Below are 24,386 nucleotides of genomic sequence, written 5' to 3'. Positions count from 1 at the left end.
GTGACCCAATTTTGGATGAATTTTATCCTCTCTTGTTGCGGTATGACATATACCCTTCTCTAGAGATCAGTTTTCTTTGTAAGTCCGAAAAAAAATATATACAGTCAAACCTTGTTAATGAGTCCCTCTTGGGAGAGCAAAAATATTACTTAGTAAGCGGAGTGACTCGTTAAACGAAGTAAGCCATAGCTGTGCCAATCCCTGCCTGAGGACAATTGGGACTTCCAAACAGTGACTCGGTAAGCGGAGTGACGTGTTAACTGGGTGACGCACTAAGGAGGTTTGATTGTATATAAATTAGGGGAAAAAGACGATAAACTTATTTAATTTCAGAGGATTTCTTTGAATTTTTCTAAGTATATGAAAATATGCACTTATTTTGAAAATTATGCAGTTTTATGCATTTATATGCTTTAACGACAAAAAATGCTAAAATATGCATTTGCATATAATCCAGGCTCTAGTAATTATACACTTACAAATGATGATTTCACTAATGGAAATAGCATATTCTCTCTTCCTCCATTGGCAGGGTCGTCTTAAGAATATCATGGGCCTCAGGCCAATTGATTTTTCTGAGGCCCTACCAAACAAATTCTCAAAAATTTCAACCAGATCTCATTTTTGTGAAGCCCCTCTTCACTTGAGGCCCCTGTGGGCCCACGTTTTAAGACAGCACTGCCCATTGGTATTGTTTACAAAAACCGGCATTTCTTTGATGGCATAATCGAATACACATACATATTCCTCTGTTTTTGAATGGAAAATTATTTTTATTTCCATATGGAAAAAAGAGAAATTCATATTCTTTCATGAAATCACTAATTTTTTTTAACATTTGTAATATGGATGACTTGTGCTGCTTTTTTATAGAAAGGAAATAAATATAACTTAAAACTAAAGCTTTACATACCTCATCAACTGCTTGAGAATCATAATTGGATTCCTCCACATCTTTGAGAAATGCAATTGGCATGTTTTTTTTATGAGATCGATGTCACAGGCATCTGTTTCTTGAAATTTATCTAATTCGTTACTTTTTAGTCAACAAAATAAAACTACCCATAACAAAAACACATACCATCACACGATGATAATGAACATGAATTGCTCTCCATCTTGTTTTCAAAACTATCTCGCAGCAGCAGAAGAAAAAAGAAACAACACATGATCTTCGCTGACCAATCAGCATCAAGCTCATCAACTTCAGTCGTTTAGCACTGTGGACTTGTAACAGCCTGGTTTGCCGAGAATACCGATCTTTTCTAATATGCACTTTAACATTCACCTGCATATTAGTCAATTGGCCATTTGACAGCCGCTCTGTGAATACGGCCATAAGTATTGCTTACGATCGGGATCAGATACTACTTCTATTTCTGTCATCATTTTGTACTCATGTCTCGAGTTTAACATTTGACCATTGGTCATTAAAGTTTTAAGGCTAAAATACAATAATTTACAGTCTGTGCTTTTGCACATTTATTACCGGATAATTATCAGTTAATGATCTAATATTATGTTTGAGATCCTTGAACAGGTTCAGTGTTGCCATACCTACAATGAATCACCAAGTTATCTCATTGCTATCCTCACCAGTCAAGGGATTTGATCTATTTTCTAGTTATCTCCTTCTGCACATTTCTAAATGGGGAGAAACTGACCATCCTGACTTGAGCTGATAACTATACCTGGACTATTGGAGGCATTTTTCGAAATGGAGGATCGTCCAAAGAATCGACTGCTAACTGATAATTTGTGTAGGGCAGTGATGGAATTACTCTGACAACTTGACCTTGATCTGATTAATTTGAATGTTTGGATAAAATCAGAAACCAAAAAAAACTTTATGTTGGCAAGATTGTTCATTGTTATTCTTTGTGGGCAATGATTGACCTGTTTTGTGATTCATATTTCAAAATTATTGAATTTAGTGTTCAATTTGAAATGTAAAATGTTAACAAAAAAAAGAAAGGGGAATTTAATTCTTAACAATAAATGGTTTTTAATGTAAATATAGTTTGCTGTTTTCAATTTGTTGTCTGTGGACCATAAAAAGAATCTGGGGATGCAACCATCTTTGTTGCACTCACATTTCAAGGGTCAGTCATCAGTCAATTGATCAGGTGACAAGATCCATGGCCATATGAAGTTAGAACTAGTTGTAATAGGTTGGGCACTTTCCCAAGTACTTTGGGGATTGAAACCAAAATTTTGTAACGATAGAGTTCTTCCATTATCTGTAGGAGTGGCAGGTACTGGAATTAGTTTAACACAGGAGCAATGTAGCAATGCAGCAATGCACATATTGTTGCAGCAAGTAAGTACAGCAGAATATAGTGCATACTTACAGAGTTTTCCCCTTTGGATGGCTCTTGTCGGTTCACAAATTTACTCATTTTAACAGCAATTAAATATTGTGAATGTCAAAAGAAAAAAAAAAGACTAACACAATATATAAATTCCACTCTTGAGATTGATATTTCAACTAATTTAGCAGCAAAAAATACAGAATTATCCTGCATTTTGCTTTTCTTCTCTATTTGAATCACAGCTCTAAATCTGCTACTCACTTCACAAATCCAAGGGTTTCACAAACAGGTGGACTACATCAAACCTTTTTTGATAGAGCACTTTATTCATTTATTTGTATGTACCAAGTACTATACTGAGTTTGGCAATATTTGGGAAGAAAAGAACAAAACTAGTGTATTTAAAATATTGAACTAAGTTTAATTATGACTTCCAAGTATTTTTATTTACCTCCAGAAATAATTTGAGATTGCTTGACAATTTTGCAAAAGGCGACTATTGTAGGAAGTAGATTATTTTGCTTTCGGTGGAAAAAAAACAACAAACAGCCATATTTTGCAGACTAGTCTGAGCTTTGCGATAAGGGACAAATCATGGAATATTCTGCATGTGGATGCTGATGGGTTAGTTTTCAAGATTAGTGAAATAAATATCTCACTAATTCCTTTTTTTAAAGGACTAGAAAAACTAATAAAATTGGCAATGCAGCCCCATCAAATATGACACCCAAATATAACTGCTTTGTTCCCTTGTGCCTGGGATAGGTCTTGCATTCCACACAACTTAAGGCACTTTCTCAGGGTACATCAATATATATTGTGATGCAAGTTGCACATTCAGAGTGACAAACAGTAGTGAATTGGTCAAAGCTTGATAGCAATAAACCAAGGTTGTGGGTGGTTCACATAATGATGACTGCTATTGTTTCATAACTTAACTTACTGGCATTTGCATGTCATGATTAGTTAGAAATCTTGCATACTTGTAGTTCAGTAGTGAGACCTCCAAGAAACACCCAAGGCTCTTGGTCACCACTCATAAAAGCTTCCTTGTACCCTTTAGAAAACCCTGGAAATAATTAATAACTATAATAAGAGCAATATAACTGACAAATATATATTAATAGGAACAAAAATCAAGAGATATGAAAATATAGAATGGAGAAATAGCAAAAATAGCTTTTCGAATGACAAAAGCGCTAGTGCTGCTCACATGTTCATTCAAAAATATATACTTCAAAAGAAATGAAAAAATGAATGCAAGGTGGAATTTTATGTAGATGAGTAGTATGTAAAAGAGTAGGCATTTCTGAAGTGTGGCTATGCCTGATTGCATTAGGGAACAAGGATGCAAAGACAATAACGGTTGGCACTTTAAATAATTTTTGAAGTAGAATGTCCCATTTTTTTTGTTTTGAATCTATTTGATTTCAGCAATGACCTGTTCTTCAACATACTTTTGCAGTAGTGGTAAGATTTTTACCACAGTTAAATGTAACAAAGCTATGCAGGAGGGGGTATAGGGGTCCCACGTCCGCCCCAAGACCAGTGCCGTCTTAATGCATGGGCCCACCAGGGCATCTCAAGAAAATGTGGGCCTCACAAAAATGAGAACCAGTTAAAATTTTCAAAAATTTGCCAGGTGGGGTCTCAGAAAAATCATGGGCCCCCAGGCCAAATGATGCTCTATAGACAGCCCAAGACAATCGAAAATTAAAATTACTTTTTTGAATAAATTAAAATATTGAAAGAAAATACCTTTATGTGCAATTTCTGTACAAAAAATTATCTTTTCAATTTCTGTTAATTTAAAATGTTTTTTTGAAGGTAATGAATTCAAAATGTCTCTAGGACAGATGCCCTGTTCCCCCACTCATAATATTCACATAAAACTGAAATTCTATTATGAACTGATAAAGTTGTGAAAAATGGGTTTAATCATCGATCAAAGATGGTTTCGATCATCAATTCTTTAAAACCATAATGAATGGTGTATATCTCTAATGCGTATTTTGAAATTGAATAATTCCGTTGTATGTATTTTAGTTTTTTAATCAATGATTGGATTGGATTGTTAATGATTTAGTTGGATTCACATATCAAGTTCTCTGATAATTTAAATTGACAACCATCACCACAGAGTAAAGTTGTGGGACATTTGAGTATACTGTTTACATTGAAAACAGAAAGTGATACAAATACATAATGCAGGGGTTCTCAAACTGTGTGCCATGGCACCCTGCAAAGGTTTTTCAAAGAGACTGTTAAACTGCTCTGAGGAGCTGCAGATAGGTGTTGATTACGGAAAAATGTGAAGCGGGTGAAAAAGTTTGAAAACCCCTGACATAATATATATATGTATAAGGGGCCCCACACATCCTCCAACACTGCTCGCACTAGGATCTTTGACGGGTCCCCTGGCCAGATTTTGGTACAGGCCCTTCTATAGTGAAATTATAGTAGAAAAAATGACAAGAGGCATCTTGGGCCCCAAGCTGGACAATAAATGATTCTCAACACGTGGCACTTGACACCCTTGTGGGGAGAGGCACAGTACAGAGATGGAAAAGATGGAGTTTTCTTTGTCATTCTGACGATATAAAGAAAACTCTTGTTGAATTTTAAAAATAAGTTATAAATACATTTTGAATCGCTTAATTGTTATTATAACTAGCTATTAGCTGTCTATGAGGGCAAAATTTTCTTTGTATTAGAATATATTTTATAAATACTGTATATTCTTGGCAGATGAACCAGCAAATAACACTGATGGCTCAACAGTTAAGAAATGCTGCTTTATTTTTCACCTCCATAATAACATGATTTTTTTTTTTTTTTGCAAATATGGATGTGAATGGAAAAATATGCCTTTGGTATATTTTTTAATTGAAACAATAGCATTGTAATGAATTAGAGCAAATTTTTTTTAAAACCAGCTAAATAGTTAATTTAAGGGTAAAATATACAGTTTGGGAACTCAAAATGACACAGAGAAAGAATCAACTCTTTCTAGATTTTAAAAAAAATGTATTGTACTTCTATAGCTATATTTTGTTCTGAAATGATAATGAAAGAGATACTCTCTAAAATAACAAAAAATTGTGGCTTCCCAGAATAGTCTAACAAAGAATCACTTCATGGTGTTTTCAATAGACACACATCAAGAACAGCTCATAGCTGATCCAAATCAAACGACAATGGTTGGTTGTGCCCCCAAGGAGAAATGGTATGCACGTTGAGAAAAACTGGTATAATGGGTTTCTTTTGACCATGTACAGTATTTGCCATGTATATTCAAAAACATAACAGACCTGGAGGATTAAAATGTATCCAATGGTTATTTTCATGTTAATCATGTTGAACAATAACGATTCCAGTTAAGGATAGCGAAAATACAAATAAACCATATTTACACGATTACGTTGATAAGCCCGGTCTAATATTTGCATTGATAAGAGGGCATTTACCTGGCTCTCACAATTTTATTCTTCAAATTTAAACAGTATTCATTCCCTAGTGAACTAAAATATTACTAGGGCCTGGTCCTATTAATCGAATTGGCTAATGGATAAATTGTTAATCGCAGTTGAAAATTTGAAGAGTTAATAGACTCAATCAATCCAATTAAAATTATGATAAAACGTTTGTAATTTAACTACCGTATATACTTGTGTATAAGCCGACCCCGCCCCCCCCCTTCAGGACCACCAAAACCGCAATAAATTGAAAACCGGTGTATAAGCCGACCCCAAAAATCTGCGCAATTTCAGAGAAAAAAAAATTCTTATATTTTCATGAAAAATTATTTAGCTTACAGAAATTTACAATAGCAAACGATTCAAACTTTTTAATCAGTTTCTTCTGAGTCTCAAAGCTCATCGTAATCCATCAGATCATCATAGGGGATCAGCATCTTTGTTTTTATCTTCATCTGGGCTGTCATTGCCATTGTCACTTTCAAATGCCATTGTCACTTTCAAAGAGGACATCATCTTCAGTTCCGTCCATCGCATTGTTGATGCAACACTTTTTGAAAAATTGAATGATAATTTCAGTGGAAACAGAATTCCACGCCTCGTGTACCCATTTATCATCGGAACTTATGCATTCAATCCACAAATTCTTCAAATAGTCTTTGAGAGGCTTGTTGATGCTCACATCTAAAGGCTGTACAAACGATGTTAGCTCAACTGGTATATAAGCCAATAATGTTTTTGATTTCTTTGCCTCAGCTTGGCATTATTGGTCCTGTGGGGTTTGAACATATCCCATACCAATAATGCCGGTTTCTCGAACAATGCTACAAAAATGACTACTGATTGTGGGGGTCGATATTTTCTCATGAAAAACTGACCCAAGTATAAGCCGACCCCCCTACTTGAGGACAGAATTTTTCCACAAAAAAACTTGGCTTATACATGAGTATATACGGTATATTTTTTTAACAAAACAGATTAGATGTCATAAATTATGTACCTATATATAACACTCTGGATGAGTGGCCATATTCAAGAATATTTGGATCAGTATTTTTATCAAACGTTTTGGGCCAGGGTCATACAAATCAATTCAACGATGATTGATGATTTCAGTTTCAAATCGAATTTGAGGGGAGTTTCAGAAGACAAAAGACCAAAATTTATTGTCTCCACTATGTGAACGGTAGTTTTTTGTATTCTTGGAAGCATAAGCTTCCTTATCCCCAAGTATCATTTGGGGAAGTTTTTCTAGGAAAAGAAGCAACAGTATGATCAAAAGTAGTTTCGAAATCAGTAACTTAAAAATAACTGGGTTTTTTTTAAAAAAAACAAGATCTAAGTGAAGAATTTCCAAGTTTTGACATTGCAAGGTTTTTCCCCCAATGGGAAGGAGCATGATGGGATTAGAAAGCGTGGGTGGAGGGAGAAAGGCCCTCGGCGGGAAGAGGAAAGAAGCTTGGTGTGTTTTCAGTTAGTTAGAGAGTGGCTCCTGTGGACTCTGGAGGTAATTTCAAAGGCTCGCTGTAAGCGAGGAGGACATGTAATATGTTATAGTGAAAAGTTATGATTAAACCAAGTAATATATATATATAGAAGTGGCAGTGATTATGATTGTGGCAATCAGTCATTGAAAACGAACCCGACAATTGCTTCAAGCGAGTAGCCGTAATTTCTTAATCTATATATTTGTATATTTGTTTATATCTAGCGAATACGTGCGTGAGAAAAATGAATAAAATATGTTTTTTGCTTTTCACTTCACTTGTTTTTTAATCAAACTATCATAACTTCAATAATACCTCCTAATTACCAAATAATATTTCCTTTCTCTGTATTAATGTTATAACCTTCTTAAATCTTTTTTTCTCAGCTCTCTTTTATTTCCTGTGAAGTTTTGAGATTTTCATATCCCGGTAAACCCGTTTCCCAAATAATTGAGGTTTTAATCTACTTATTGATTAAAATTTTGCCGCAAACCATACATATACAATATACTGTAAGAACTTTTCAATAAAAAAACATACCTATTGAATTAGTGAATCAACTTAAATGGATGTAGTCATAGCACCCTAAGGCAGGGCCGAAATTTGGGTGGGGGGGGGGGGGCAACTGCCAAGGGTGGAAAAATTAAGGGGTAGCAATTTTAGGCATGGCATTTAGGGGTGGCAAAGAACATAATTATAAAACTATCAAATTTTAAAGTTGTGGGAGCGACAAAAATCCAAGTTACAGCCCTGCCCTAAGCACCATGGCGTACAATTTGGGTACCACTGGTATAGACATTCGACCAATATGGATATACAGTGGATCCCACTTATAACATTTTTCAAAAAACCGTCATGAAAAACAATGTAAACAGGAAATGCCAATTATAAGTGATAACTCGGACCACGAAAATAAGTCGCACCAAGTAGGAACGTTATAAGTGGGATCCACTGTAGTTCAAAAGAAAATATTGTCGGTCTGAGAGACAGAAGATCACTAATACAGTTAATCATAAAAAATTCTAATAAAGTGAAACCTTGATATAGCAAGATATAACAAGACTTGAAAAAATATCATCGTAGAGAATTTGTCGTTGTAGCGAGGTTTCACTTAACTTGTTAAAAAAAAGTGAACTTACATGAGATGCAGTCCACTGCTTGATCAATGCCGATATATTTTTTGAGAAAAAATTTGTACTTTTCCCTTTCTGCTCTGCGTGAGAACGTTTCATATTAAAAATAATGTGCACTACTGATTATTTTTATCCTATGGTAATGGGTGATTCTTAAGCACATCCAATAGTTTACCAGTGCGAGGGCCCACAAAGCACGGTGCGACCGCTCCTGTCGCACACTCCTAAGAGCGGCTCTCACTTTCACAGCGAAAATCACTTTCTCTCATTGATCTTTGACAGCTTCAACCACTTTTTCCACTGAGGGCAAAGCAAGAATTAGGGAGGTGGGGGGGGGGAGACTAAGGTAAAAAGATGCTTGGCTAGTCAGTGAATATCTGTTGTTTAAATGTTGGTGGTTAGACTATGTCCTCACATACCATAGGCTGGGATTTTTGGCTGGCCCAAACAGAGGCGGATTTAAGGGAGGCCAGTATTTACTTTTGCATACAGGGCCTCAACTGACTTTAATCCGCATCTGCCCCCAAAGCAAAACGTTTCACAGGCCCTTCTGTAGTGAATTTAAAGCTTGAAAAAAACTGAAAAAATTATGGTAATTGTCGCAAGCCTGTTCCCATGTCAATCTTGGCCATACGGAAATTGGGAGTCGACATCTGCTCAACAATTTTACCTAGTTTATGAGTTGAACTTGAAAGTTATTGGCAAAATTCCTACTTCAAACGACAGAGGATTGTTTTTCTACAGTTAATTACACAAAAGAAAGCAAAAAAAAAAAGTCATTTAGATAAAAGCAAACTTACGTGGGGTAGAATCTAGTTAATCAATATTGTCACTATGAAATACTTTGAACTTAGAAAAAAAAAAATCTTAAGCATTTTTTTTTTTTTTGCTCAAATAGGAGCATTTCATTATTCCAATAGTAGTCATCACAAATTTGCTCTATCTGACATAAATAGTTCAATCTTACACAAACGGCAAGGAACGGTTCCATTCTCTACATGTAGCTGGTCATCCAACAGGGATGAGCAAAAAAAAATTACACACCATAGGAATCTGTATTGCTGTACAGCAGAAACAATTTTTTTCCTCTCATACTGTATATCTATTAAAGAAAAAAGCCAGGAATTTTTAGCAGCACACTAATTGTATGCATCAGCTGCTCTCTTTTCCTTGAGTAAAAAAAAGGCTGACAGCTTCAATATTGTTAATTGAACATATGTGTTGAAGGGGTCTGCAAAACGATTTTTTCCTCTCCCTATAGAAATATTTGGTTCCGAGGAAAAAAAAAATATCCGTTTGAAATTCCCATTTCCCCATGGTGCCTACTAGCATTGGTGCTGGCCTTGATTTTGAACAACACAACACAAATCACACGGTTGGGGGGGGGGGTGAAAACAAGAAATGGTGGGAAGAAAATGACAATGCCATTTGGTTAATGGTGTCCTTATTTAAGCAAAATTCTGTTTTGTCAACCCTAGGCGATAATGAGCAAGCGCCCGACATTTTAGTAAGAGTATGCAAACTTCTCAAACATGAATTCATAGGTTCTCTGTGGGTGGCTTTACCGTTGGCAGTGCGGAAAAGTAATGGGAAAAAAAACCATGCAAATTAAAATAAATAGTGATTTAAAATACTTTTTTTAGTCATACTTAAAAAAATTTCCTTCCCCTTTCCATTGTACAACATGATGTATAATTTGTATATGCGTGTATGTCCAAAAACGAGATGCACAAGACATTTTTGTCTTAATTTTCATGGTGCATGCAATCAGTGTTTGATCTTGTTTATTGAATCATCTTTTCTTTCATGTACAAGAATCATAGTTGAGATTTGTCTTCTGTAAATATAGAATGCCAAAATGATTATTCACATGCAATCTGGTCTTCTGGAAGTAGTAGCGGAGAGGTTTCCTGGTACTTCTGACGATAATTAAAACGTTGTGTATCTTTTCTTTTTATTTGGAGAGAGTCATTTATGTACTTTTTTCTACACAAAGTCTCCCTCACACTGCCAGAAGTGAAAAATATAAAAATAAATTTTGAACTATTTCTCTCCTTCCTCTTTGAATCTCAATATACAGCATCTCATTTTACTAGCATGTTTTTTAAATACGTGTTTCTGTAATTTGTGGGAAAAAAACATGTTTCTATAATACTTGTGTCTGTATTTGTTTATTTATACTTGAAGCTTTGAATTTTAATTTTTGTAATAGCGCTAGAATAAACGATTCTGTTATCTGATTTCTTTTTTTGTGTTATAAACTTCAGATAACAAAGCTATGTCATTATTGCATTTAATATTATTTGTTTTATTTTACAAGTTTTATTTCCTCAGCGACTTTTTGTGTACTTTTTAACTACATTGATAAAACTATTGATTTATGTTTTTTAATCCTTTACACAGTATAATTGCAATAAGCTTCCTTATGATTTTCAGCAGTAAAGTAAATGAGTATAAAGCATAGTTTCCCAACCCTTTTGTCCCACATCACCCCCTTCTTCAGAAATTTTTTCTCCCATCACAATCTAACCCATAAGATCCTATGTTATACCCGTAGGTTCCACCACCCCTGCAACATTCCATCGCCACCCAGGAGGCATTAACAATCACATTGGGAATCCCTGGTATAAAGTAATGAAAAAGTAATGGGTATAGAGCAGCTTTTTCAAAGTGTGCGTTACTGTTTCTAGGGATGTCGCGGCGAGCTTGAGATATTGATATTTGTGCAACTATTTATGCTTTGAAGTTCTTTTATATGGGAAAATATCTATTAATCGGTTCTGAAGAGCCGCTGACAAAGCATGAATTAGGCAACAGAGCCGTGGTTGATAAAAGTTTGTGAACCATTGATACAGAGAAAAGTGTTCCACTGAGAGAGGGATTAACTTTATAAAATATTTGTGTTTGCCAATGATAAAATAAGGAGACAAGATATATCTTATCAATGCCACTCAAAGGGTTGAGATCCGTCTGAAATCAGTGTGATAAAATGTACTGTCTCAAGTCTATTGCTGTGACTACCATTGTGGTGTTCAGATTCTATGATGCTCATTTTATTCTCATGCTTAATGGATATATAGGCTGTATGGGAAAGTTCCTTGGACCTGAAATGACTTGCAAACAAAAAGAGCTACAGCTATGCAACTCTTCACAAGGGGGGAAAGGGTATTCCTTCAAAAATTTTAATTTAAAAAAAAATTGCTTTATGATAATAATAATAACGTGATCCAGACGTATTCCCAAGGGATCAGCATGATCCGTCCAGGGAATTTGCTAGTGTTAGTAAACATCCATGCCCGAACCGGGATTTGAACCCAGACCTGCACAGTGAGAAGCTAGTCCCCTAACCACTCGACTGCCAGGCGGCGCCTGGCAATATTTGAGCTTTGTTCAAATGGTGATTGGTATGATTGTAGCAATATTCAAATGATTGGTATGATTGTAGCAATATTCAAATGATTGGTATGATTGTAGCAATATTCAAATGATTGGTATGATTGTAGCAATATTCAAATGATTGGTATGATTGTAGCAATATTCAAATGATTGGTATGATTGTAGCAATACCATTCAAATGATTGGTATTGCTTTAGCGACACGAGCAGATATGTTCCAGTGTCACTGTCTACATGCCTAAAAAATATTACTAAATATATTTACTAGATTTATAGGGGAGCGGGACACTCCTCCAACAAAAAAAAACTCAATTTTTTAGAATTTATAAAAACTGTTTTTAATCAATTTTTTTTAAATCAAATTGAAGTTCATTTGAGTACAACACCCCACAGGATCCTAAGTGTTGAAGCCACATAAGCCTCCTCTCCGCTTCAGCAGATATGTGTTGTTTCTCTATGGGGGGGGGGGGGGGGGGAAAGATGACAGTAGTCAAGATAGTTTGACTATTTTAGATTTGAATTTTTCAAACCCATTACTTCATCTCCTCTGACTAATTTACTGAGCATAGCATTGTTAAAATGCCCTAAGCATTCATGCCAAATGTTCGATGGAATAGATCAGTGGTTCCCAACCTTTTTCAGTCTGCGTACCCCCAGCTAACGGTCTCTCGCGTACATGGAAAGCAAAGCAACAAAATGGTATCACAAAATCTGTGATAAAGGCAGAATATATAGCAATGGCATCTTTGTGTATTGAAATTATTTGGTTAGATAGAATAATCAAAAGAATGTGGTATAGAAAATTTACCTACTCCTATCATGTACTGTGATTCAAAAAGTGCTGTTGGCTATACTAAGAATTATGTAGAAAATGATACAAAGAAAACCATATAGATGTGAAATACCATTATGTTGAAAGATTTCATTGGAAAACGTGCCGTTAAAATACTAAAAATCGAGAGTGAATCTAACATTGCAGATATATTCACGAAGCCACTGGAAAAGATTGTTTTAAAAATTTCAAAATGCCATTTTTGGTTACTAAAAAGAAAAAAACTATTTTGAATGATTTGACCAAAAATGGGGGGGGGGGGAGAGAGTGAAATTATATATATATATATATATTTTTTTTTTTAATGAAGTATATATATCACATTCATGTTTATAATTTGTGTAATTATCAAGTTAGAGATATTATTTGTTTAATTTGAGTTAGTTTGAAGAGATAATTGGTACATATACATTTTTATAAACTCATCAATATATGTAAATTAGCAATTATGTGACATCCCTCATTATCCCCGAATCAGTGTAAGCCCAGGGGTTTCTAGGAAATTTTTTTTTTTTGAAATGCAAACTGTTGTTTCACCTATTTGCATTATAATTTTGAATGATGAAAGTTACTGTCCAAGACCATGAAGTAATAAATACGAAATCATTTTCCCATCCAGACAGAAGTTTTTAATGACTACTATACTTGTTGAACCCTCAAACTAAGCAAATGAAAAATTAATCAATCAAATGGTCCACATACACCCCCCCCTCCTCCAAATTACCTTAAAAATGATACAATTTCTGCTTTGGCAGAATCATAAATTGCATTCTCCAACATTTGTAATATTTAATTAATATATAATTTTGAGCATTTTTAAAAGTGAACCATTTCTTTATGACAAATGCTTGATGAGATAAGGGCAGAGTTAGGACTTGAAGGACACCCTGTATATTGTTGTACCAGCTGGAACCAGTAAGTAAAGAACAATTCATTGACACTGTTTCTCAAATTCCAAAAAATGTTATAAAACAGTAACTTTTTTAGTTTACTTTTGAATTTATTGAAAAAAAAGGCCAAAAATGAATGGAAAAAAATTAAATAATAAGCAAAAAAGTTTATAAAAATTAGTAAATATAGTTAATTTAATTGATAGATGAAAAAAATAACTAATAAAAAAATTGATTATTCAAGGAGGTGCACGAAGGTAAGTCATATTGCACTTGAGGTGTGGGATGGGAAAAAAGGGTGAGGACCACACTACTCTACAGCGATAGATGTTTTTGGTCCACAGAGAACAAAAGTCTTAGATTTGTAGTACCAGTTGTTTCCAAATTGTGTGCCATGGTACCATGACATTCTATTCATTCAGTAATTCAAAAAAAAAATGTTATGATTTATTAAAACATTTCTTATGACAATACATAAGTATTCTTAAAGCTTTACACATCTGTGGACCGGTGAAAATGTGTGAAAAATATTGCACACCGAAAAAAAAGAGAATGAATTCACACACTTGGTGATGGCTAATGCAGAAATGAAACCCAATTTTGGCAGTTACATTTTGGACGATTAGAGCTTCTTCCCATATATTTTGTGTGAAAAATTCAATTTTCTCTCACTTTTTAAGTTTAGGAAAATTGTCAAATTTACAAATTCCCTTAACATAAAAAATTTGAAGTATTTACGACCCATCACACACAATCATGATATTTATGGATTTAAAATTTGTGAATAATGCATAATCACTGGTAAATCCACCAAACGTTATCGAGATGATCTGATATTTTATCATTACCACAAACATATGTACTGTATATAGAACTCCAACACTGTTTTCCACTCTCCCACACAACATTTTGATAACTTCAAAAGTTGGACAAATTCTTTATTCTGCAATAAAAGTGCATCTGTTAAATACTTTAATTTTTTTTAATATGATCGTTAATAAAAACCAAAAAAAAAAAACAAAAAAACTTCTATTTAAAGAAAGAATTTGTCATCTTGCATGGAAGAGAAAAATTTTTCGACTAAGAATCAAGCTAAGAAGTAGGAACACTTAACTCGATTCTTAACTACGGAATGAAAATTATTTTTAGTGAAGAATGTAGTAGCAAAATTGCCTCTCGATTATTAACTAAAGATCAAATCCCTGTATTGACAAACTATAACTTCCATACTTGGAGAGAAAGAATTGAATTCCTTCTACAAAGGATTGGATGCAAGAAATTCATTGATGAACCTGAGCTAATATTGCCAGTTATATAAAATACGGTTGCCGTTCTTTAAATATGGATAGCTTCTCGATTACTCCCACCCACCTTCTCACATTCTCTCTTGAAGGTGCCTATCATAGGAAAATTCATGGCATCAGAAGGTAAGCTATTCCATGCATTTACAATGCTGTTGGAGAAAAACTCCCTCCAACACAATAACTTAGAATTATCTTCAACTAATCAAAACTGGTGTCCCCGAGTCAAAGCATTTGAATAACAGCATAACAATATTTTATGAATCATCATATTATATAATCTCCTTGAAAAAATAAAATCCTTAAATATCCTCTCCTTAAATATTCAATCATATCTACATGACCCCTATGTTGTTCCAAAGAAAACATATTCAACAAACTATGTCTTTCTTCACACCTCAAGCCTTGCATACCCAGCGTACCTGCCAGTGCTCTGGTGGTTCTGCTTTGCACCCCTTCAACCAAGTCTATATCTTTCTGAAGATAGGGTCTCCAACACCGTAAGGCATACTCTTGGCCAGGATCAACTAAACCTAAAAAAAAAAGTGGAAGGATGACTCCCGCGCGGGAGAATGTGGGAAGACCTTTTTAAGAATTCAACATCAGAGCATTCTGTTCACCTTTTCACCACTGCGGAACAATGTTCAGAAAACATTAAGCTGCTCGTCAATGAGAATTCCTAAATCGGTGATCCTAGTTGCATCTGGAATGTTTTCCCATTTAGCTAATATGTGAATCATGGGTTGCTTGAACCAAAATGTGTGGCCATGCACTTGTCATGCTCCATTCCCAAGCTACACTCCCATTTAAAATGGCCTGAAGCAGCTCCCTAACACTTTGCTTCCCAACTACACCCATTAATTTAAAGTTATTAGCAAATTTGCTAACCAGCCCATCAATTCCAACCTTTCAAGCTCCAACCTTGCCCTGTCCAGACAACCCTTACAACTCTTACCTGGTAAAATACAAAGAAAACTAAATGAGGACCGAGAGACAAAATAAATATGAACCAATCAAAATATATGCAAATAAAACTTGGAAAATAAGAAATATAAACACTTATAGCACAAATTAATTCTAAATAAACACTCATTAAAATAAACCAAAAAAGCAACAGCACCAAAAATGAAATGCCATGTTTGTTAAAAATCCAAAAGTCAAATCCAAGAAAAAAATTGGTATGGATGAGAAATAAAAAATAAGAACTTGACTTCGTACAACATGTGCCAGTAGGCACAGGAACCTAGGGGCTGAGGACATTTGAGGTCACTCGAATAATTTCTGCAAAAACAATGCAATGCACCCTCCCTCTCCTGTGTACTTGAATCCCATAGATACGGGATGATCAGCAACTTTTAGCTCCCCCAATTCCAACTGGTTTTTGACAATATTCACTAACTTTTCTCTCAATATTGGGTATAAAGTTGGTTCTATGGAAACAACAAACCAATCTTTTGTTAACCGCTTTACCCATAGAAAAGTTACTTACAAAACTAGAGACACAGTGATCACTAAAAGAAAATTTGTCCCCAACTGATGTGTGTTCAATGAGATCTGAATTTATTAAGAATCAAATTCAAAAAGAGGTAAAAAAGTAGATTCTGAGACCTGTTGGCATAAGAAATGGTCAAGACTATCTTAAGAAAATCTTCCTCATATTGATCACATTTATTAAAACACATTAAAATCAGAATGAAATGGCCTATGCAATTTCAGAAACTTATATATATGGGGCGATTATAAAAAAACTATCCTGACATATGGGCCCCCTAACTATCATACCATTCACAGAAACTGAATGAAATTTTGGCATAAGGTATTTTGAGGTATGCGCTCAAGAATGATATGGAAAACAACAGTGTCACTCTAACAGTTACGGTTACAGTGAGAAAATTTCGAAAATATCAAATGGCAACACCAAGTTTTTTGTATTGGAATGTGATCTCCATACTGAAAAACACTAAATAGCGTTGGAATGGCACCTGTAGCACGAAAATCCCCGGAGCTAGGCAAGGAAAAAGTAAAAAGGACTTTGCCGTGCACCAGAGCATTAATGTTCGTTTCATTCGTCACACCGTTTCTTCGGCTGAGATCCCAGCCTGATTAGTCCTCCAGAAGGTCATGTGGAAAATTTGTGAAACACAATAAAATGCTTTATTTTATGCTGCTTCTCTGTCCTTATTGGTTGTCCTCACTTTTAGCCTATCTATCGCCGGTGATTTTCATGCTACAGTTGCCGCTCGAACGCTATTTAGGGTTTTTCACAATGGAGATCACATTCCAATACAAAAAACTTGGTGCTGCAATTTGATATTTTCGAAATTTTCTCACTGTAACCATCACTGTTAGAATGACACTGTTGTTTTCCATATCATTCTTGAGCGCATACATCAAAATACCTTATGCCAAAATTTCATTCAGTTTCTGTGAATGGTATGATAGTTAGGGGCCCATATGTCGGGATAGTTTTTTTATAATCACCCTGTATATAGATTGGGAAAATGACATTCATAAAATGATGCAGCCAAAGAAAAATGGCTGATTTTTATGGCATAACATGGTTTTTAGGAGTTTAACTATCTCACAAACTCCAGCTGAAGTACAATACTCTCATTTGATCATTTTTGTCGCACCACAGTGATTTTCTACACACAAGGGCTAATTAGACCGGGACCTACAATTTATTGCTGATTCAGAATGACAGGCTTGTTTTTTATACTCATCAAGGGGGTTGGTGCGCTAACCCCTCGAGGGGTGACTCCCTGCGAGTGCAATTTTTTCTGCAGTCACGTCACCATTTCTGTTGTACCCCTGTGTCAGTAGTTTTCTGACAAGGACGAACAGGGTATCAAACTCACGACACCTCTAAACATCCTTTGGTACTGTACTTTGGGTGAGTATCTTATCAACCTGGACTACCGTGCCCTACAATACTTTCACATCCTGAGGGTTGATCACATGGTCACTGCCATATAGGAAGTGAGTTTTGAAAGCATTATGGGGCCCCCAGCAATGTGATTTTTTAAAGCCCCTCTAATTCAGGTATTCTTAACCTTTTTAGTTCCACAGACACCCTTGTGTCAATAAAGTGAAGACCATGGACCCCTCTCTAAAAAGCAATTTTAAACAGATATAAAATATAATGAAAACTATGAAACAGTCATGTAACTAGTGTGTGTTTCTTCTTTGATGACACCTTTGAAATACACAGTAAAACTTGTTTGAGGTCGGCATAGTGCACGTTTCCACATTATCAAAATTTGTTTATGAATAAAAATCAGTGGCAATAGTTCTTAGATTAAAATTCATGAAGACATCAGATGTTTCTGGAAGAACAAAAATGTGTGTGTAAGAGAGGGATAAATAAAATTAAATCCACATTATATGTGTTCCATACTTAGAATAAGACAACCATAAGAATTATTTATGGGCATTTTATAATATTTTATCATGTATATATACTGTTTGTAATTGTGCGTTTTTCATTGGGTTGCTGTATTTTTGAAATATATGACATCCATATTTATTATGGGCATCTCTTTCTCAGCCACCTTGTTGGGCATTTTGCCAGCTGTGGCTTTGTATTTGTATTTTAAACACTTTCTGCTATATACCTTTTTTAATTTTTTTACACACACAAAATCTTTTAAAAATTTGATGATTCAAAGACCTGCATCTGATAAAGTTAACTTTTACTTCTATTGACAAAATTTCTTTCAGAGTTGGTAGAAGAGTCTTTGTTGTCAGTGCATATCCCTGCAAAAGGCAATGAGTGACAATGGTTTGAGGAGCTTCTTTTTTTTTATTGAAGTAGTGAAACCAGATGTATTACCACGCACAACAGGAGCTCCATCAATGAAAATTGAATGACGTTTCACTTTCCAATCAAAATTTTGTCAGCGAAAATCTTTTTACCATTTCAAAAACATTAATATATACTTTGCAGTTTCCGAAAGATGCTAACAAAACAAGAATTATTCATTGATGGGGCTCAAACATGCACACAGTGAACAAAAACAAAAAGCTGGTGACACTGAAAGATGTCTGTAGTTTCATCCAACTGAATACAAGGAAGCTGCCAATTCCTTGATGAAATTATGAATGCACGTAATTTCGTTTAGTGTATGAAAAAATGTATTTAGTTGAATTTTCTCTTAATCAAGCTCACAGTCAATAAACCGTATTCTAGCTGGTTACAAATCCTGATCTACCAATTCACATGCTTACTTTCGAAAATTTTAATCAGATCCACAAACTTAACAAAGCCCTCTGTCCATGCCTGGGTGAGTCGTGATAAGAATAGACGAAATATAAGATATCATAACAAAAGGCTTCTTAACTCAAACTTGGGTCCTATGAGCTCCTGAGATGGGTCACACAAACCCACTTACAATCTGGCTATAATCTCATTTGTTGCTTCACTTGTACCAGTGACATCTTAACGATTTTGGCAATCTCGGTTGGGCCTCAGATATTTTTGGGGGTCCCTCTATGAACCATGATTTTGTATATACAGTTTTTTGAGAAGTCAGCATCAAAAAAGCATGTCATTACCAGGTTTCTTATTTTATGTCGTTTTTTATAGTAAGTAATATTTTTTGAGCTATTTGTTATATTTTTATTAGATAAAAAATTTATGGATTTTATCAGCACATATGTTAATATGTGGGCATTTTTCTCAGTGATATATAATATTTATTCACTTACAAAGTGAACTCTTGTCTTTCTTTTCTATATTTTTCGGAAAAAACCTTGCTCTCTCAGTAGCCACTTCTTTGTTCTCTGAGAATTCTCTTGCATGTGTAAAAGATCTTACTCATTCGGACACTCAAAATCAATGTATTTTCATCATCCCTAAACACAAGGATTTTTGTCATGCGGGGCAGACTTCATTTTGCCCTTGCTCCCCAACACAACTACTACTTAACCATACATGCACTTCGTACGCATTCATCTACAGACTTTTCTAATGAATTGGTACATGCTGGAATGTGTGTGTATACATGTTCTGTACCTAATGCAACGTTTGTTTCAATGTAATGCTTGTTATATGTAGTGCTGCCAACGACTTCTCTAACTATGAGTGAAGTGTAATGATTGAATAATTGTACCATTGTAGGCCTGTTGCTCTGTGAGACTTTTTAATGGGGAGATCGGCTTGCATTTGCGCGCTCCCCAACACTGAAAATTCCAAAGCTCTATAACCAGCATTCCCACACTATGCTCAGCGAAATATTTCTTGCTGCTCTGCAAAGAGATTGGAAAATAAATAAATCATTAAGGAAACATTTTCCGGGTATTATGCTGAGACAAACTCAGAAAGAAAAGTCATCTTGTCTCCGAGGGGACACAGACCCTAGGCCCTCTTGCATACTGGGCAAGCATGCTACCATCTACACCATTGAAGACATATTCTCTGCTTTCCTTATTTTATGCACTTTAGTGTGAGGCAGAGACAAGATGACTTTTTTTTTCAGAGTTCACGCCAACATCATATCCAGAAAATATCTGTTTCCTTGATATCATGGACTAAGACAAAAAGCGACAATTTCTACATAAATCATTGTTTAAAATATTCAAAAATTCACATTATAAATGAATAGATTTAATTATCAATATTTCAATAAGGGACGCTGGAACATATCTGCTCATTTTGTGTTCATCTGCTCAAGTCGATCCATGTCAATCACTTGAATGATTTTTCTGAGCAACACCATTCAAATTCTGTCCCCCTCTGCCCCCCCCCACATGTTTAATTTCTAATTTAAAGTGCTCCTCCAAATATAACTATTTTTTTTAATTCCAAGTACCGTATATACTCGTGTATAAGCCGAGTTTTTTTGTGGAAAAATTCGTTCTCCAAGTGGGGGGGGGGGTCGGCTTATACATGGGTCAGTTTTTCACGAGAAAATATCGACCCCCGCAATCAGTAGTCATTTTTGTAACTATAGATGGCGCTAATGATTAGTAGCGATAGATTGTGTTGCAAATCATCAGAGTGATTTTTGTAGCTATACATGGCGGTTGTGTTAGTACTTTCCAGGTTAAATCCACGTGGTAATTTTTTTCCCGGGCAGTACAAGTCGTGATCAGCCACAGAAAAATCATTGATCTAGTGTTGTATCAGTAAGTATCAACGATCAAAAATGGAGAAAGCAAAAATGTTTCCGTATGATATGTCTTTCAAACTGAAAGTTATCAAATTCGCGGAAGAAAACAATAACTGTGCTGCAGCTCGGACATATAACGCCAATGAGAAACAAGTGAGAGAATGGCGGAAAATGAAAGAGGAAGTTTCAGCCATGCGAAAGACAAAAAAGACTCTTCGGGGAAAAGTATCGGTGTTCCCTGAACTTGAGAAGGAAGTGAATGAATGGGTGCTACACCTCAGACTGAAAGGTACAATCGTGGCAAGGACAGCCATTCGTCCGAAAGCATCGAAACTAGCTGAGAGTGTTAAATTCAAAGATACAAATCGAGAAAAGTTCTATGCATCCCCAGGTTGGTGCACTCGTTTCATGAACCGTTTCGACCTGTGCTTACGCCAGTGAACAAAGATCGCACAAAAACTCCCACAAAAATTGGAAAGCAGAATTGAATCTTTCCAGAAGTTCATAATTGAACTGCGAAAAAGACATGGATTTGAACTGTCACAAATCGGTAATATGGACGAAACTCCAGTTACTTTCGATTTTGCAAGCAATAGAACTGTTGATGAACTCGGGGGAAAAAACCATCTTTGTTAGAACAACTGGGCACGAAAAAACACGATTTACGGTCGTGCTATCGTGCATGGCCGATGGAAGGAAATTGCCTATAATTGTGATTTTCAAAAGGAAGAAAATTCCTTCGAACATGAAGTTCCCACCAAGAAAGATCGTGAAAGCCCAGGAAAAGGACTGGATGGATGAAATGGTCATTCTACAATGGATCCAGGAAATATGGAACAAGAGGCCCGGAGCAGTGTTCGAGAAACCGGCATTATTGGTATGGGATATGTTCAAACCCCACAGGACCGATAATGTCAAAGCCGAGGCAAAGAAATCGAAAATATCATTGGCTTTTATACCAGGTGGGCTAACATCGATTGTGAAGCCTTTAGATGTGAGCATCAACAAGCCTCTCAAAGACTGAGAAATTTCTGGATCGAATGGATGAGTCCCAATGATAAAGCAACTACAAAAAGGTGGTGCCTGGAAGAAACCTGACATTGGCCTAGTGTGCCAATGGGTACACGAGAATGGCGTGGAATTCTGTTTCCACCGAAATTATTATCCGATCCTTCAAAAAGAGTTGCATGCGATGGATGGAACTGAAGATGATGTCCTCTTTGAAAGTGACAATGGCAGCCCAGATGAAGATAAAAACAAAGATGCTGATCCCCTATGATGATCTGATGGATTACGATGAGCTTTGAGACTCAGAAGAAACTGATTAAAAAGTTTGAATCGTTTGCTATTGTAAATTTCTGTAAGCTAAATAATTTTTCATGAAAATATAAGAATTTTTTTTTCTCTGAAATGCGCAGATTTTTGGGGTCGGCTTATACACCGGTTTTCAATTTATTGCGGTTTTGGTGGTCCTGAAGTGGGGGGGGGGGTCGGCTTATACACGAGTATATACAGTATGTATCCTAATTTATTTACTATTAGTTTCACCCTTGAAAAACATACAAACTAAAGTAAAAAACCCACTACTTTTGCTGGTATACTGGCTTGCAAAAAGACAAGAGTTTCTCAATGCAGATCTTGTCTACCATCTCTATTCAAAAATGGCAAGTGTTTACTTATCTTCCTCTTTATCCTCAGTGGGTTTTTCAAAGCAGGGATGACGCCCCTCTTTGCATTGTAGTTATGTATCTTCTTTCCATTTCATGGAATCGCAGACCCCTTACCCCAACGTGTCCCTGGGATGGGTTGCTGAAATTCTTTTTGAAGCGAGGGGTATAGCACCTTCTGATTCTTAATATTAAGCAATCATCCATACGTAAGAATCAATTTGTAAGAAGTGCCTTAAGAATCGAGCTCCAAATGCAAACATGATGGAATTGTTAAAGGGAATTGTTAAGATCACCTGATGATGGACAGACCGAAAAATTTCCTAATTGGGGAATTTCACCACTAACCAATCAGAAAATTCTGAATTCAACTCAAAATTTTAGAATGACGCTAGGCTGAAAAAATGGCGGAGTTAATTTAAGGAAATGTGAACATGGTCGCGAAGAAATTATTGCACATAATGCTTTTTGAGACATGTCGCAGTAAAAAAACAGAAACATATTCATACTTAATTATTCAATATGATTTGAATCAAAGATTCTTCCCACGTCCACAGGGATGGACACATTGCCCACCCCCCTGCCACAAAGAGTGGCTATGCTGTATATGTTATGGTGAAAGTGCCAAAGAGCTGCTGTTATTATGAATAATCATCGGCTACTTCAGTAAGGTTTGATAAATTTTGCTCACATTACCGCGAATCCATCGCATTTGCAGGTCATTATGCATAATCTTCAATCTATGGTTAATGTGATAAATGAGTCATCGTTATGTTACATTATGTACGTAAGTAAAGCTAGCATTACAAGACTAACAATAATTTTTATAATATGCTTCTTGTTTTATTAAATTATTTTTCATGGCAAAATGTGCATGGTATTGTACATGCATTGCATCGCTGCTTCATGGTCAAATAAAAAAATAGTGATCAGATGCACAGTAATAATAAAACTTTACATCACTTCAGTAGTGTTGGCTTTTTTACATACATTTAAGTGTGTGGGAAAAAACAAACGCCGCAGTAGGTTAATAATGATTTTTATATTCATGTGGCAGTTACATTTTGGACGATTAGAGCTTCTTCCCACATATTTTGTGTGAAAAATTCAATTTTCTCTCACTTTTTAAGTTTAGGAAAATTGTCAAATTTACAAATTCCCTTAACATAAAAAATTTGAAGTATTTAGGACCCATCACACACAATCATGATATTTATGGGCTGAAAATTTGTGAATAATGCATAATCACTGGCAAATCCATCAAACATTATCGAGATGATCTGATATTTTATCATTACCACCAACATATGTACTGTATATAAAACTCCAACACTGTTTTCCACTCTCCCACACAACATTTTGATAACTTCAAAAGTTGGACAAATTCCTTATTCTGCAATAAAAGTGCATCTGTTAAATACTTTTTTTAATATGATCGTTAATACGAACCAAAAAAAAAACAACTTCTATTAAAGAAAGAATTTGTCATCTTGAATGGAAGAGAAAAATTGTCAACTAAGAATCAAGCTAAAAAGTAGGAACACTTAACTTGATTCTTAACTACGGAATGAAAATTATTTTTAGTGAAGAAAGTAGTAGCAAAATTGCCTCTCGATTCTTAACTAAAGATCAAATCCATAGTTAAGAATCAGAAGGTGGTACACCCCCAGAGCGCTTGCCTTCCAGTCATGGCAATCACAAGTAAGCAGCAGCCCCACTTCTTTGGAATGGCCATTGTCCAGCAGTCCAACCTACAGTAATTCAAAACACAGATTGGCTGTAC

The 24,386-nt window shown here is 35.4% G+C and overlaps 1 protein-coding gene across 12 annotated transcripts in view; it reads right to left on the bottom strand.

Annotated features, from left to right (window-relative positions):
• Positions 1 to 24,386, bottom strand: part of Oga (O-GlcNAcase) — a 338,350-nt gene that overhangs the window by 80,835 nt on the left and 233,129 nt on the right. For all 12 annotated transcript variants that reach the window (XM_089239539.1, XM_089239538.1, XM_089239540.1 and 9 more), the window contains one exon: positions 3,296 to 3,381. In XM_089239539.1, the coding sequence (XP_089095665.1) occupies positions 3,296 to 3,381 (86 nt within the window). The remainder of the gene's footprint in view (positions 1 to 3,295; positions 3,382 to 24,386) is intronic.

Source organism: Pholcus phalangioides, unplaced genomic scaffold (assembly GCF_987345545.1).
Source record: "Pholcus phalangioides strain wild (caught in Gottingen) unplaced genomic scaffold, Ppha-v1.0 ptg000011l_1, whole genome shotgun sequence".
NCBI classification, from domain to species: Eukaryota; Metazoa; Arthropoda; class Arachnida; order Araneae; family Pholcidae; genus Pholcus; species Pholcus phalangioides.
Note: the sequence above shows the minus strand (reverse complement) of the source record. Positions and strands in the feature narration are given on the sequence as shown.